The sequence below is a fragment of the Macaca thibetana genome, chromosome 15 (assembly GCF_024542745.1).
Source record: "Macaca thibetana thibetana isolate TM-01 chromosome 15, ASM2454274v1, whole genome shotgun sequence".
Taxonomy (NCBI): domain Eukaryota; kingdom Metazoa; phylum Chordata; class Mammalia; order Primates; family Cercopithecidae; genus Macaca; species Macaca thibetana.
The window spans coordinates 4,019,198-4,034,286 of NC_065592.1; the positions used below are offsets into that span (position 1 = coordinate 4,019,198).

Below are 15,089 nucleotides of genomic sequence, written 5' to 3' on the forward strand. Positions count from 1 at the left end.
GTCCTCTTCCCCTGACTGGCCCACGGCTCACCCTCCTCTCAGCTCTGCTCGCTCGTCCTGTTCTCTGCCACACCCTGGTGTCCAGCATAGGACCCAGCCCAGAGAGACAGCTAGGGATGCCAAGCATATCCAGCAGCTGCCTCAGACTCAGGTCTCTCTCAGCAAGGACTGGGGGGCTTCACACCCCCTACCCCCACCAGTTCCTCCTTGCAAGTCCTGCTTGGCCTGATGACACCACTGCTGCCACCAGGCCCTGCTGCCCCTTTCCCTGGCCGCACGCCAAGCACTGGCCACCTCCATCCTTCTGCGTGCCCTGGGGCCTCTGTTCTGTCCCTGCAGCAACCAAGCACTGCCTGAGGACTGGGCCTATTTGGGAAGCGAGTGTTGATCCAGAGGGTCCAGAAAAGAGCTGGGCCCACCCCCCAACCAGGGAAATACACCAAACTCTCCCGCCGGAGTCTGGCCAGACAGCAGCGCTTTGCTCTATGGTTTGGTTCTCCAGGGAGGAAACGGGGCTTGGGTTCAGAGGGTTGTGAACAGCCCCAGATCTGGCTGCCCGGGCAGGTGCTGATCCCCACTTGCCTCATCCTGTGGGGGTCAGGGGGCACGCCAAGCCCAGCAGGAGACACTACCCTGTGCTGCCCTCATGCTGCCCTTCCCTTGGTCCCTCCACAGGCTCTGGGCCCCTCAGAGAAGTCACTTCAGGCCCAACAGCTGCAACACTCACCCTCCCACCTGAAGTCTAGGCCCCTGACAGCAGGCCTGGCATCCTACCTCCCACAGTGCCAGCTCTGGGAGGCGGGGGTGGAGGGGCAACAGGTTAACAGGCCGTAGAAGTTGGGGGGTCAGAGCCTTGGCCACTGGGACATCAAGGAGTGGGGGTACCAGACTGGGGTCCCCTCCCACACACCCTGGCACAGACGTGCAAGCTGGGGCCCACTGTACCCCATGTGGCCTCTTACTGCAGAGACCTGCCCCTGCTCCCCTCTCAGCCAAGGACCACGCAGTGGGGATGCCAGCAGCCTTGTCCAGTGCTGTTTATTGAGTCCATCGTCAGAGGCAGGAAAGATGCCACTCATCACAGAGGGCATGGGGGCTGTGGGCAGGGGCTTAGGGTCCTGCAGAGGACAAGTAGCTGGGACAGCCCTTCACCCCAGACCCCCCATGGCCGCTGGGAGGCAGGCTGAGGAGACAGGACAGGGAACTGCCAGGTGTAGAATTTGCACAGTCCCCTGCCGGGTTGCAGATGGCCACCACCCAGCAGACCCCTGACCTCACCCACAGGCAGTTCCCCACCCCACTCCCCGCCTGGGCCCTCCCAAACCAGGGCCGGGGAGTGAGACCCAGACCTGGTCCCAATGGCAGGAGGCACCCTGGCTGCTTCCAAGGCCAGGAGGGGTGGGTGGAATACGGTGAGACCAGACAAGGCAGAAGTGGGTGCAGTAGTCCCTGGCTACTGCCCAGCTTCCGGGACTCCCACAGCTGGGGCTCAGCCTTGGTCCTGGCAGTGCTGGGCTCAGAAATAAAGGGCCGGCTCGCTGCGGAAGTCCGAGAGGTCATTCTGACTGGCAGGTGTGAGCTGAAAGTGAGAGAACAGAATGTGGACACATGGGCTCGCCCAGGCATCAGACTCCCCAAAGCGCTCCCCTCCCCTGCAGCTCACCATGGCCTCTGTGGGCGGGGGCTCTGCCTCCCTCGGGGCCTGCTCTAGTGCCTGCTCCTGCCACTTGCTGAAGGCCACAGAGTGCTTCGGGGTGTAGCTGGACAGGCCTGTGAACGGAGATGCACACGTGGACATGTGGACACAGACCAGGCTCCACCCCGCCCAGGCTGCCTGTCCCCCTAGGTGGGCACCCACCTGAGCTGCCCTCTGGCAGCCGAGAGCTCTCGGGTCTCACGCTGCTCACAAACGTGGCCCGGGGCAGGAAGAGTGCAAAGGGCTTCTCCTCTGAGCCGGAACCCTCTTCCTCCTCTTCCTCTTCCTCCTCCTCCTCCTCCTCCTCCTCCTCATGCTCCACCTCTTCCTCCTGTGCTAGGGAGCTCTCGGAGGGGTACTCAAATGTGGTCTGCAGGCTTTTGTCATTGAAGGAGATCTTCATCTGGGAGTGAGAGTCACATGAACCAGGGCTGAGGGCCCACATGGGCACAATGCCAGGGGCTCAGGTCCAGCCCTCAGGATGAGGCTGACCCAAGTGGGGCGCCGGACGCGCCGGATGCACCATCAACCCTTCGGGGGCTCCAGGAGGTGGGCGAAGACCTCTCCAGCTGGACCCTGCAGGCGTCCATCCCCTCCACCCTGGGGGCCAACTTCCCCTCCCAATCCCAGCCAGGGAGCAAACTCTGATCAGGACCAGAAGCCCAAAGCCTCTGGGTCCCCAGAAGCGTCTAAACCAGCTCCCGGGGCTACCATCTCAGGACCCTCCTGCTCTGCTGTCTGGGCAGAGCACCAGCTGGGGGAACACTGGGGTGGACACATCCCCTCCCACTAGAGCAGGAACAGGGCGGAAGAGAGGCTGTCCCCTCAGGGGTCTTGCCCTCTAGGCTCCAGGCAGCTCCTGCTGGTGTCTGGGGCCTCGCTCTAAAGCCAAGTTCATGTCCTGGTTTACTGGATGCCTGGACAATCCGGCAGAGCACGGACCCCCCAACTGCTGACAAGGGCCTCTGTGAGGCGTCAAGCCGGGCGGTAGCCCCAGGCACCATCACCCACCTAACATAGTTGAGAGTTGGCCTGAGGGACTGTGCAGAGTGAGAAACCGCCTCCACTGAGCCTGGTGCCAGCGACCCCAGCAATGACCCCTTCCTCACCCTGCTGTCCCTCTGGCCCTCGTCCTCCGTCCCCACTTCGTAGGCTGCAGGATTTCACATCTGAGCAAATGCTTTCCTTTTCCCAGTGGCCTTGAAGCCCAGGCAGGGCTGCTGGTTCCCAGGGGCAATGGGAGCAGTGGTCAGGACTCTCCACCTCCCCTGACCGGGGTTTGCATGGGGCTAAGCTCCCCACAACAGCCGAGCTCCCACCGCTCAGCTGCACTCAGCCCGGCCCCAGTGGTCCCCCATGAAAATGAGCGGCCCCCACCTGCAGCAGATGGGAGCGGCCCTGCCGGAGCTCGAAATATTAAACTCTTCCTGGGCACAGGACACCAGCAGCTCAAGTTCCTCCTCCTCCCCTAGAAGGACCCAGAGGCAGGAGCCGGGCCCCAGGCAGAGAACCACCGCAGCCAGGCACAGTAGGATGAGACAGCCTCTCAGGAAGCAGCTGAGGCCACACAGGGCTGCCAGGACAGGGCCGAGGGCACACGCTCCCGCCAGCATGCCCTCTCCCGCAGTGGCCACACGGCCCACAGCCAAGCTGTGGGTCCCTTCTCACCATGAACATCCCCACCTCCCACAGCCGGGGGGGCCACCCTTTGTGCCCAAACCTCCAGCTTCCCTTCTCAGCACAGCTCACACAGAGCCCTGCTGGGCAACTCAGCTGCCTGCTTGCATCCCTACCCTAGGCCTCAGCACCCCAGCTGTCTGCACGGATGAGCGGGGGAGGGGGAGGCCACCTGGATCAGACAAAACAAGGAGAAAGGCACCAGCTCCTGTCCCTTAACTGCCCCGCCTGTGGCTAGGCCCACCTGGCCCTCCAACGCTCATCCCACAGGAGACCAGGCAGGGAGAGGCTGGGACAGACCCTACAAACACCCACCCACTGCCAGCCCACTTGGGGATGGGGTCACCCAGCCCTCCCAGACTCATGCTTTGGGACAGATACCCCAGGTGGAGGTGCTCAAGGCAGGACAGGGCTGGTGGGCCAGAGGTCTCCCACAGCCCCAAAGTCCAGCAACAAATGGGGCTTCCAGTCGCCCTGGATACGTGGAGCTAACCCAGATGACCCCGAAGTCCTCAGGCCCAGCCCCCATGGCTGAGAACACAGAAGGGCCGGCTGCCAGGGCTGCAGGATTAGTGCCCTCGCTCGTGCACATGACCAGTCCCAGCAGGGGGGCTGCGGGGGCTGGGTGCACATGGGCCCTGAGCCTGGTACAGCCTGGCCAGGCAGTGGGGAGCGGGGGGTGGACAGGCAGCCCCTGTCTGCCCTCAGCTGGGGCCCAGGGCTCTGGTCACGTCCTGCCTCCCCAGGTCTCCTCAGCTGGGCTGGTGCACAGCCCTCCCCTCCCACTGTGGAGACAGGTCAGTGGGTCACAGGACACCCCGTGACTCATGCTGTGGGCAGCCTGAAGACCCCAGGACGCAGGATGGGCAGAGGGTGTGGCCAGGGGCTGGCAATGCAGCCTATCAGGGACTTCGCCTGGCGCAGCCAACAGAGAGCCCGCAGGTGGGTCCCGGCTCAGCCCAGCCTCCCAGAGGAGCCTCCTGGCTTCTCAGGACCCTTTTGTTCTTGCTCCACTCACCCTGCCTGTGCACACCTAGCTTTGGTTACCAAAGGGCCTGGCCCCCACCCGGGACAAAGGGCCAAGCAGCCAGCCCCAACCTGCCCAGATGGAGGTGTGAGCTGAGCCCAGCCCTGCCCCTCCCTCCTCCCTGCACACGGCTACCTGCCTCCCATCCCCCACGCAGCCCCAGCCAACGCTCCCACGGGTGGCCGGACCCTAGACCAGGCTGCCCGAGTGCAACGTCCACAGCAGGCTCCCGGGACGCTGGGTGCTCCCTGAGTCAAGTGTGGTCCCAGCGCCAGGCACAGCCTCCACCCATGAGAAAGCTGAGGGAGGAGGGTCCAGGCAGCTGCTGGGGTCCCTGGCTTCAGAAAGACCACCTAGGTGGCACCTATGGGAAGAGCTGGTGGAGAGGCGGGAAGGAAAGGAAAGTTGACAAGAAGGGGCTCAGCCAACAACAGTGAGAGATGCAACAGCCGCTGGCCACCCAGGATCTGCGTTGCACACGGGGAGAGGCAGGGAGGAGCCCGGTCTGGGGCTTGGTGCTGGCCGGGAGGTGGTGTCAGCAGGAAGGGCAGATGTCAGGGTGGCACTTGGGTCTAAGGATCAGAGAGCGAGGCCTTGGGAGTGGAGGCGGAAGTCCCACAGCAGGTGAGGGCAGACGGCTCTAGGTGTCCAGGACTGAGCCCTGGGGACACTGACATGCTCCGGCTGGGCAGAGAGCCAGAAGGGGAGGAGGGGAGGAGGAGAGGAGGGCAGAGGGGAGAGGAAGGGGCAGCCAGACAGGTAGGAGCCAGGCCAGGTGGCGCTCCGCGAAGAGGAAAGGCTGCAGCGCCAAGTCCCACGGGCGGCGGGTGTGAGGATGAGAAGGAATGCCCCACCCTCCAGGAAAGCAGCCTGGGCGCGGCTGCAATAGCACACAGCAGTCTGCCCCAAGCTCAGCCTGCGAGACGGTGCACCTGCCGCTTCTGCCAATGGACAACTTAAATGGGCCTGTGCCTGCCAGGCGGCTCCCCCCACCCCCGGCACATAGGCCAGCAGCCCCCCACTGCCCAGAGCAGGGCGGCACCCCTCAGAGGCGTGCAAGGGCATCATACCCTGTGTGGGGACAGCCAGCCCCAGGGCAGGTGCCTCACAGACTCCCACCACCCAGACAACTCCACTGAAGAGCTGCCCTTCATCTGCACCCCAGGAAAAGCAGCAGCACCGCCAGTCACTGAGGCGCACAGTAAGCCGTTGGCCCACAGTCAGGTCCCGCTGGATTCTAAGCCCTGCAATCCCTGCACTCCACCCCCATGCTCTGGGGTCACACACAGCCAGTGGTCCCAACCAAAGGCTGGGGCCAGCACCGTGGCTCACGCCTGTAATCCCAGCACTTTGGGAGGGTGAGGCGGGTGGATCACCTGAGGTCAGGAGTTCGAGACCAGCCTGGCCAACATGGTGAAACCTTGTCTGTACTAAAAATACAATAATTAGTCGGGCGTGGTGGCACACACCTGTAATCCCAGCTACTCGGGAGACTGAGGCAGTAGAATCGCTTGAACCCTAGGAGATGGAGGTTGCCCTGAGCCGAGATACTGCCACTGCCCTCCAGCCTGGGTGACAGAGCAAGACTGTCTCAAAAAACAAAAAATAAAAAAAGGCTGCCTAGGGTGGTCAGGCAAGGCCAGGTACAGGACTCGCATGGGGCACCTTGCACCCCCACCTGTGAGTGCTCCTGGCCCAGGGGCCACAGAGTACATGGGACAGCCCTGCCCCGCAGCCCACTGTGCTGAGGCCAGCAAGCCATTCTGAAAGGCAGGGCAGCCCCATGCCTCCGTCTCCTCCTGATGGACATTCTGGCTCTTCCCAGGCAGGGCAGCTGGCCTGTACCCAGGCAGGAAGTCACAGCCAGCAGGTCATGCTGCTCTGGCAGGGCCCTGCCCGGGCCACCTGGCCATGCCAGGCATTGTCCATCTGGACTCCCACCCCTTCAGGCTGGCCTGAGCTCCTCCCTCCTGCTGGTCCAGGGCTTGTTTCCCAGGCTCAGCTTCTCTCCCCGACTGCATCTTTCTGCTCCTGTTGGCCCTCCGGCCCCCACCCTGCCCTTCTGATTCTAACCCAGCCACAAGTGACCCCCACAGTTCTGTCCCCCCTCCTTTTTTTTTTTTTTTTAAGACAGAGTTTCACTCTGTCGCCCAGGCTGGAGTGCAGTGGCGCCATCACGGCTCACTGTAAGCTCCGCCTCCCGGGTTCACGCCATTCTCCTGCCTCAGCCTCCCGAGTAGCTGGGATTAAAGGTGCCTGCCACCACACCCAGCTAATTTTTTTATATCTTCTTAGTAGAGACGGGGTTTCACCATCTTGGCCAGGATTGTCTTGAACTCCTGACCTCGTGATCCACCCGCCTCGGCCTTCCAAAGTGCTGGGATTACAGGTGTGAGCCACCATGCCCGGCACAGTTCTGTCCCTTCTGAGGGCAAGATGGCCAGGCCCTAGGCAGCGGCCTCAAGTCCCAGGAAGAAGCCAGGCCCCCAGGGATGGCCACACAAGTTACGGGGAGGGGTTCTAGAAACAGGAACCTGAACTCAGTTCTCGCCCCACAAGCTCCATGACCTCATCTGACTCCTGAGCTGAGGTGCAGATTCCTCTCTACAAAGGGGGAGGTGTCCCCACTGCCACCTCTGGGGCAAGACCAGGAAGCACCCACCTCGCGTAGCCAGGGCCAAGGGTACGGACGCGGGGGAGGGAAAGGCAGACAGGAGCTGGGGGAGAGAGGCTGTGGCTATCAGACCGACCCCACCTCGATGGGCTGGGGTGATGCTCGGGCGACGGTTGGGGAGACAGACCCATGTGGCTCCAGGAATGGGAGGGGCCCTGTGCCCAGCCCCAAGCCCCCACTGGAAGCACCTCAGGAGGGTTAGCACAGATGCCTGGGCCAGCAGACAGAGCAGGCAGGAGCACCAACGCCCTGGTTCCAGCAGGGGAGGATGGACAGGGAGAGGCACAATGCCAAGGCCAACCCCAGGCAGGAAGCAAACAGAGGGAGGCAGCAGCCTGTCTGCTGAGGGAGCCCGAAAGGTCCCATCCCCAGCCTGGGAAAACTGAGGCTGGAGGACAGCCCACCTCAGGGGTGAGCCTAGCCAGCACTGGCTCTGGGGCAGTGCCTGGACAGGAAGAGCCAAGGGAGACGCCCCAGGCCCCCGCTCAGTCCCCAGGGAAGGTACACCTGCTTCCTGACAGGTCACCGCAGATGGGGAAGTCACGTGGAGCTGCCCTTGGAATTTGCCCTGGGGAACAAATACAGGTGCAAGAATGACCAGGAAGAATCTGAGGATTTTCTTTTTCCTGTGCCCAGAGGGTTCCAGGCCACTGGCCAGGAGGGAGACTCCCCTGCCTGGCTGGCTCAGAGCCTCCAAAGTCCCCTTCTCCCCAGCAAGCTTCCCAGGCCCAGAACAAGCATATGCTAGACACTCACGCGGCACTCCTGCCCAGCTCCCAGCCAGTGTGCTTTCTGGGGCGTTGACAGCCCCCTCCAACTGGCTGGTGGGCTGCACCCCAGGGCTGACCGTGATGCAGGGATCCCGCCAACCCCGATCACGGGCCTCTTCCCACTCACATCCTGGCGCCCCGCGCCCATGCAGCGGGCCCTCCAGGAGACCATGTGAGGCCACCCCCTCAAAGCCAAGCCTAGGGAGGAGCCCACAAGCCCAGGTCTGCTTCTTCCAACTGGACTGACAAAGGGACAGGCCCGCCCCGCTAATTCCATATGAGCCACAAGAACTGGCAAGAGGCACAGCACTGTCTGCCCCGGTGCTCTCCAGCAGCCTCGAAAGGCACACAGTAGGTCAGCTGTCCCCATGGCCCAAGTCAGGGGGCTCCACTGGGGCCCTGGACCCGGCACGGCTCACCCAGCCCCAGCTCGCCTCGAGTCCATATAGAAACCATCCTTTGCCCAGGCCAAGCATCCTGGGATCAGGGCAGGTGCTGCCCACACGGTTGTGTGAGCTGTCACTCTCTCCCTCCTGGCCAGTGGCCCTGCCCCCACCACTGACCTTCTTTCTTGAGGAGCCAGCCTTGGTGAGGCAGGACTTCTGCAGGGCCAGGTAGCCGCCAATCACTTCGATCTCGTGCACGGTGGGGTAGCGCTTCTTCAGCGTGGGCCCCAGGAGGCAACCAGCCTTCTCCTCCTCGGCCTCCTGTGGCCGGGGCTCCCCGTTGGCCTGACTGAAGTTCTGGCCCTGCAGGGCCCCTGGCTTCCTCTTGGGCACCACTGTGAAGGTGTTGCTGCCCCGGGGCTGAAGCTCTGCCACGCACCCGGGTCTGGCAGGACGCAGGGAGCAGGGTAGTTTGGCTTCTTGGGGGGCCTCCTCCCAGTCTACCTCATCGATGAAGGTGACAGGCAGCCCTGGCTTCCCGTATTCCGGGCTACTCTTGTCCAAGCCAGGAACCCTGAGGCCCTCAGCAGGCTCAGCTTCTTCTGCAGCAGCCGGCAGGAAGGGGGGTGGTGAGGACGGCCTCTGCCACCTGATGGCCCGGTCAGTGAGGGCGGTGGCTGTCCTGGGACAGGCCCCCTCCTCGACTGCCCACTGTGCCTCGACCTCCACGGGGCTCTTCCCTTGGGCAGGCGCACCATCCCCTCCAGGCACCGGCTGGGATCCGAGCTCCTGGCTCGGGGAGGCCGGGCCCACGTCTCCCTTTGGCAGCTCCACGGACTGCGCCCTCTCAGGAGGAGGGGCCCCGGAGGCCTTGCTCTTGGGAATGAACATGAAGGAATTTCGAGAGTTTGCGCGGAGGCTGGCCAGCGCCCGGGCCTGGAGGTCCCCCGAGGGGATGGTCTCCATATCTGGCTTGGGGGCCGGCCGAATCTCGAAGGAGTCGTTGGCGCTGGTGGCTGCGGAGACGCACTGGCGCTGGCTAGGAGTGGCACTGGCAGGGGGCGAGGCTGGAGTGGCACTCGGGGTCCCGGGGCTGGGGGGCGGGTGGAGGGAGGGATCCCCCGACTCCACCTTTGGCTTCCACTGTCCTGACCCAGGCGGGGAGCCCGCGAGGCGGTTGGCAGGGCCGGCCCGGGGCTCCGGGACCAAGGGCCCATTGGAGAGCAGGTGGGCGTCCGCACCGCGATGCAGACCCCGGGGGTGAACGGTGAAGGAGTTGCTGCCGGTCTTCTGGAGGAAGTCGCTGCGGCGGGCCCCGGGGCTCGCCCCTCCACCGCGGGGCCCGGGCGCGACGGGCGGGCTGGGGACCGCGGGCGGGAGCCGGGGCTGCGCGGGCGGCGGCGGCGGCGGCGGCGGCGGGGGGGCGGAGGGCGGGCGCGCTCAGGGCTCCCGCGGCGGCGCGGCGCAGCGGGCGGGTCGAACCTCTCCAGCAGGCGGCTGACGCGGCCGGGCGGCGCCCCGTACACCAGCACCTCGGCGGCGCGGATCTGCGCGGCCCCTGGGGCGGGCGGGGAGGGCGGCGCGGGCGGGAAGCCGGGCACCGTCTCGATGATAAGGACGCTGTCGGCGCGGAGGGCGCGCACGCCGGGCACGCGGCGGTACCGCTCCAGCAGCCGCGCCCCCGCCGCGCCCCCGCCCCGCCGCCGCTCGGCCTCCAGCCGCATGAACGGGTTCTCGCGCAGCGGGCCCAGGCTCTCGGCCAGCACCCGCTGCTCGGGCTCCGCCGCCCCAGGCCCCGCGCCCCCGCCCAGCGCGGCCAGTTTGGCCCGCTTCCGCTCCAGGATCTCGCGCTTCCAGGCGGGCACCGCAGCGCGCGGTCCCGAGCCCGGCCGCCCCAGGGCGGCCATGCTTCGAACGCGGCCGCGGACGGCTGGACTGAGCGCCGGAGTGGCCGCCGCCGTCGCGGCAGACCTGGGCGCCGCGGCCACGCCCCCTCCCGGGCCACCGACCATTGGGGGGAAGCCCGCTCTTCCCGCCCCGCGCGGGACGCCCACCTATGGCAGGAGAGGAGGGCGGGCCCCCTCAGGTGACCCTACCGATTGGACAACACTCTCCTCAACCCCGCCTCCCAAGGGACTTCATTGGACAACGCCTATCACCGGAGCCGGCCTCCATTGGGAAGGCCCCTCGGACACACCCAGGCGCCTCGCGCCGCTCACTGGCGGACCCCACTTCCGCCCCTGCGCTGTCGCCTCCCGGCGTCCCTGCGGGGAGCTGGGTGGGCGGCCCCTGGGCCCCGCGCCCCGAGTGACCTTGGCTGAGCTTGGGACTTCCTCACGCTGCCAGCACCGAGGCCGCCTGTTCCATCCGCTGAGGGTGCAGGAAGGGGGCTGCTCCAAGACCGAAGGCACCCGCGCCCATGGACGGTGCACAGGCCACACTCTGGCCCGGACCCTGCTTTCACCAGGGGCCCTCCGACCTCCGGCAGGTGCCTGCGAGGCTTCGAAATGCCAATTCTGGAGCCCTGAGCAGCCCCAACGAACCAGTTTCTCAGAAATCGCTAGTTTTTATAGGCTGCCCAGGTGGGAGCCTCTTACCCCAACCTTTCCATCCGTGGTCCCCACAAAGCATGTGCAGGAGCAGGCACAAAGGAAGCAGCCTCTCCCGCCACACGCAAGCAGGCTCACCAGGGCAGGGCCCTGTATGCTTGGACAGTTCTCCAATGCATTAAGAGCCAAAAAAAAAAAAAAAAAAAAAAAAAAAAGCCAGGGTAACGGTGGGCCCCATAGGGCCGACCCCTGCGTCTGATCACTCCACTCTGCCGCCACGTTAAGGCTACTCCTCTCCCATCGGTTGAACTTCCCCCCATTCAGGCTCCAGATGCCATGACCCTGAGGGCACAGCCTCCAGGCCGACAAGTCCCTTCTGTCCCAGGGAGGGCTTCGGAGTGCTTCCACAGTCTTTCAAGCCTGCAGATAATAGGGAGATCGCTTGGAGCCATGGGGAGAAGGGGAATTGGAGTGCGGACATCACCGTCTTTCCATCACCTGCCCTGCAGTCAGCAGCCTGCTCAGTAGACACTGCTGCTTCCCACACCACTTGCCTGTCAGGGACAGTGCTCCAGGGTCACCTGGGTCTCTGCGAAGACACAGAACAGGTTTTTCTTTTTTTAACTTGGGGATGCCCTCCTCAGCTTCTGTGCCCCATGACAGTCTGCAGCAGCCGCTAGCTTAATGCTGCCTTATTCTCCTGCCACTCCATTAAGCTGGAGAAAATTTTTTTTTTTTTTTTTTTTTTTTTTTTTTTGAGATGGAGTCTTGCTCTTGTCACCCAGGCTGGAGTGCAGTGGCAGGATCTCGGCTCACTGCAACCTCCGCCTCCCGGATTCAAGTGATTCTCCTGCCTTAGCCTCCCAAGTATCTGGGGTTACAGGCACCTGCCACGACGCCCAGCTCATTTTTGTATTTTTAGTAGAGCCAGGGTTCTGCCATGTTGGCCAGACTGATCTCGAACTCCTGGCCTCGTGATCCGCCTGCCTTGGCCTCCCAAAGTGCTGAGATTACAGGCGTGAGCCACCGCGCCCGGCCAGAATTTCATTTCAGCCTTCCAGAAGCCAAGTGTCTCCTCCCATAGGGCCCTCCTCAAATCGCCTTTCCAAAGGAAGCATCCAATGTTCATCACTTCTACCCTAATAGGGTTGCCCAATTCTGAACTACCAAAATAAAACAGGGGAACACACAAAACACAAAATCTAGAAATAAATAACATCACGAGGAAACTCACTCCCACTGTTCAGCTTGAATCTGGCTTTGACAAAAGTTATGCCGACCCCAGGCTTGACACATTGTCGTAGCTGTGCAACAAACCAGATAAGCTGCCTCCAACACAAGCCCCTCCACGGTTTACACAACTAAGCATACACGCCAGGCAGAGGCGGACACTGCAATACGCTGGCCAGGCTGATGCATGAGAGCAGAGGTCAGCACACCTGTGTAACGAGCCAGATAGGACTTTTTTTTTTTTTTTTTGAGATGGAGTCTCGCTCTGTTGCCCAGGCTGGAGTGCAGTGGTGCTAGCTATCTTGGCTGACCGCAACCTCTGCCTCCCAGGTTCAAGCAATTCTCCTGCCTCAGCCTCCAGAGTAGCTGGGATTATGGGCATGCGCCACCATGCCCAGCTAATTTTAGTATTTTTAGTAGAGACGGGGTTTCACCATGTTGGTCAGGCTGGTCTCAAACTCCTGACCTCGTGATCCGCCCGCCTCAGCCACCCAAAGTGCTGGGATTACAAGCGTGAGCCACCGCGTCTGGCCCCAGATAGGAAATATTTTAGCCCACTGGTTTCTGCCAGGGACAGTTTTGTCCCCCAGGGCCCTTGACAATGTCTAGATAAACATCTGGTTGTCACAAGTGAAGGTTGCTACTGGCATCTATCCAGGAGAGACAGAAACACTGCGAAACAGCCTGCATCCTCACTAGAGAATCTTCTGGCCCTGAAGGCCAAGAGTGCCAAGTAAGAGACCTTGGACTCTGAGGGTCATATTCACTCTCTGTCACACGTTCTGCTTTTGCTTTTTTTTGAGGGGGGACAGAGTCTTGCTCTGTCACCCAGGCTGGAGTGCAGTGGCGCAATCTCGGCTCACTGCAATCTCTGCCTCCTGAGTTCACGCCATTCTCCTGCCTCAGCCTCCCGAGTAGCTGGGACTATAGGTGCCCACCACCATGCCCGGCTAATTTTTGTATTTTTAGTAGAGACGGGGTTTCACCGTGTTAGCCAGGATGGTCTCGATCTCCTGCCTCGTGATCCGCCCTCCTCAGCCTCCCAAAGTGCTGGGATTACAGGCGTGAGCCACCGCACCCGGCCTGCTTTTAATTATTTAGGGGTGTAAAAACCATCCTCAGCTCAAGGGTCACACAAAAACAGGCCTTAGGACATTGTTTGCTGATCCCCGCGCTACAGAGTGCCAAGGCCCACACAATACCATACACTGGCAAGAAGTCACGGGCTCTGGGGTCACAAACTATTCAACGGGTCTTCAACGTGAGCCTAGACTGTTGTCTTCACACAGGGTGGGGCGGGTGCCTGAGTTACCGGCCTCCTAGAGCAGGAAGGAGGGATTCTCCAGAACGAGTGATTCCCACCACCACCACCATCCACTAAGCTCTAGCCACAGGTTTCAACCCATCTGAAACTGCAGCTCTGTAACCAGTTACACCATGCAGCAGAGAGTATCTCAATATTCATCACATTTAACCTTTGAGGGGTACAGGCAACCACTATTCATTTCAGGAAAACATTCTTACTTTATTTGCATCTCAGCAAAGGTTCTCATTTGGCACCTGACTGGCATCAAACCAAAGTTCATAGGCCAACAAAGCTGGGCCACTCACAAGTTTCCCATTTGTAGGTCTCAGTGCCTATGAGTATCCGACACCTGTTCCTCTCTTCAGTCTCTCAGGGAGGCTTAAATCTGTCTCAGGTGTGCTAAGAGTGCCAGCCACAAGGTGGTGAAAAGGTCCACGGAACTGCAGTCTTCGCTGGGATAGGAAACCAAGCAGTGCCTGGATAGCAGAGCTCTTTTCGTGGGCAAGAGATAACCAGACAGGACCCTAATCGTGCTCTTATTCAACATTCTTCTCTCTCTGCCTAGACTGGAATAAAAAGCCAATCTCTCGTGGCACAGGGGAGATACAAGCTGGTTTACATTTGATCTAACAAAGGCATCTACCGAAGTCTGGTCTGGATGGACGGCACAGGGAGCTCTCAGGTCAGCGCTGCTGGTTGGAGGACATTCCTGAGTCCAGCTTTGCAGCCTCTGTGCAACAGTACTTTCCCAGGATCCACAGGAAATACTCAGAGTCCACCGGGACATTTTACTTATATTCAGCTTCCAAGTGTCAGAGGGGTTCAGGACTGCCTGGCCTGGGGGCCTCCTCAGGACCTCAATTCAGGATTATCTACTCAAAGCATTAAATAAAAAGAAATACATTTTCAGGATGAAGGCTGCTCTTTTAAACCCTGCTGAAGAAACCATTTCAGGCAGGATTGAAATAGGAAAACCGGGCACTCAGTTCGGCGCAAGCAGGAGTTGCCTTTAGACTAGAGAGCCTCTCCTCCGGTGCGGCGCAAGTAGGGCCTCGGCTTGAGGTCAGCATTCTAGCCGTCCAGCGCTCCCTCTCCGGCACCTCGGTGAGGCTAGTTGACCCGACAGGCGCGGATCATGAGCAGCTGCAGGAGAATGAAGACCGGGGACGTAATGAGGCCGAACCAGAGCTCCCGAGTCTGCTCCGCCAGCTTCTGGCACAACAGCATCTCGAAGACGAACTTGAGACTCAGGACCGTGAGGACCCAGAAAAGGCGGAGCACCGCCAGCCGCTTCTCTCCATCCTGGAAGAGGCGCACGGACACGATGGTGGTGAAGTAGGTGCTGAGCCCGTCAGCGGCGAAGAAAGGCACGAACACGTTCCACCAGGAGAGGCCCGGGACCAGGCCATCCACACGCAGTGCCAGCAGCACAGAGAACACCAGCAGGGCCAGCAGGTGCACGAAGATCTCGAAGGTGGCGAAGCCTAGCCACTGCACCAGCTCCCGGAGCGAGAAGAGCATCGCGCCCGTTGAGCGCGGGCCGGGACCCGGCCGAGCGTGCCACCCGCGGGGCTGCGTCTCCTCTCCCCGTGGCCCTCGCCCGCGCCTGCCGCCGCTGCTGCGAGCGAGAGGCAGAGAGCGGCCCCGCCACCCCCAGCCCTCGGCCCTGGTGCGCCGGCAATGCCCTGGCCCCGACCCGGGACTCAACCCTGGCCGCCGGTGGACGCCCGCCTCGATCGGACGCCATGCCCCACCGGGCGCGTCCCTAGTGCGT

At 62.1% G+C, this 15,089-nt stretch overlaps 2 protein-coding genes across 3 annotated transcripts; both read right to left on the minus strand.

The window, feature by feature from the left end:
* Window positions 1-1,022: 1,022 nt before the first annotated feature.
* On the minus strand, window positions 1,023-10,247 carry TPRN (taperin). The gene is given in 5 exon segments (XM_050759890.1): window positions 1,023-1,579; window positions 1,664-1,770; window positions 1,859-2,099; window positions 8,408-9,646; window positions 9,649-10,247. Coding segments are annotated over 5 exon segments (2,244 nt in total). The 5' UTR covers window positions 10,243-10,247; the 3' UTR covers window positions 1,023-1,516.
* Window positions 10,248-10,594: 347 nt separating this feature from the next.
* Window positions 10,595-15,089, minus strand: TMEM203 (transmembrane protein 203). 2 transcript variants are annotated; one of them, XR_007719641.1, is made up of 2 exons: window positions 13,534-15,089; window positions 10,595-11,368 (listed from the first exon to the last, which is right to left on the minus strand). XR_007719641.1 is itself a non-coding variant. In XM_050760475.1 (1 exon), the coding sequence occupies exon 1, from the start codon at window positions 14,834-14,836 to the stop codon at window positions 14,426-14,428; it is 411 nt and encodes a 136-aa protein (XP_050616432.1). In that variant the 5' UTR covers window positions 14,837-15,089; the 3' UTR covers window positions 13,514-14,425. The 2 variants fall into 2 exon arrangements, 1 of the variants encoding a protein (XP_050616432.1); XM_050760475.1 differs by lacking the exon at window positions 10,595-11,368 and having other exon boundaries at window positions 13,514-15,089.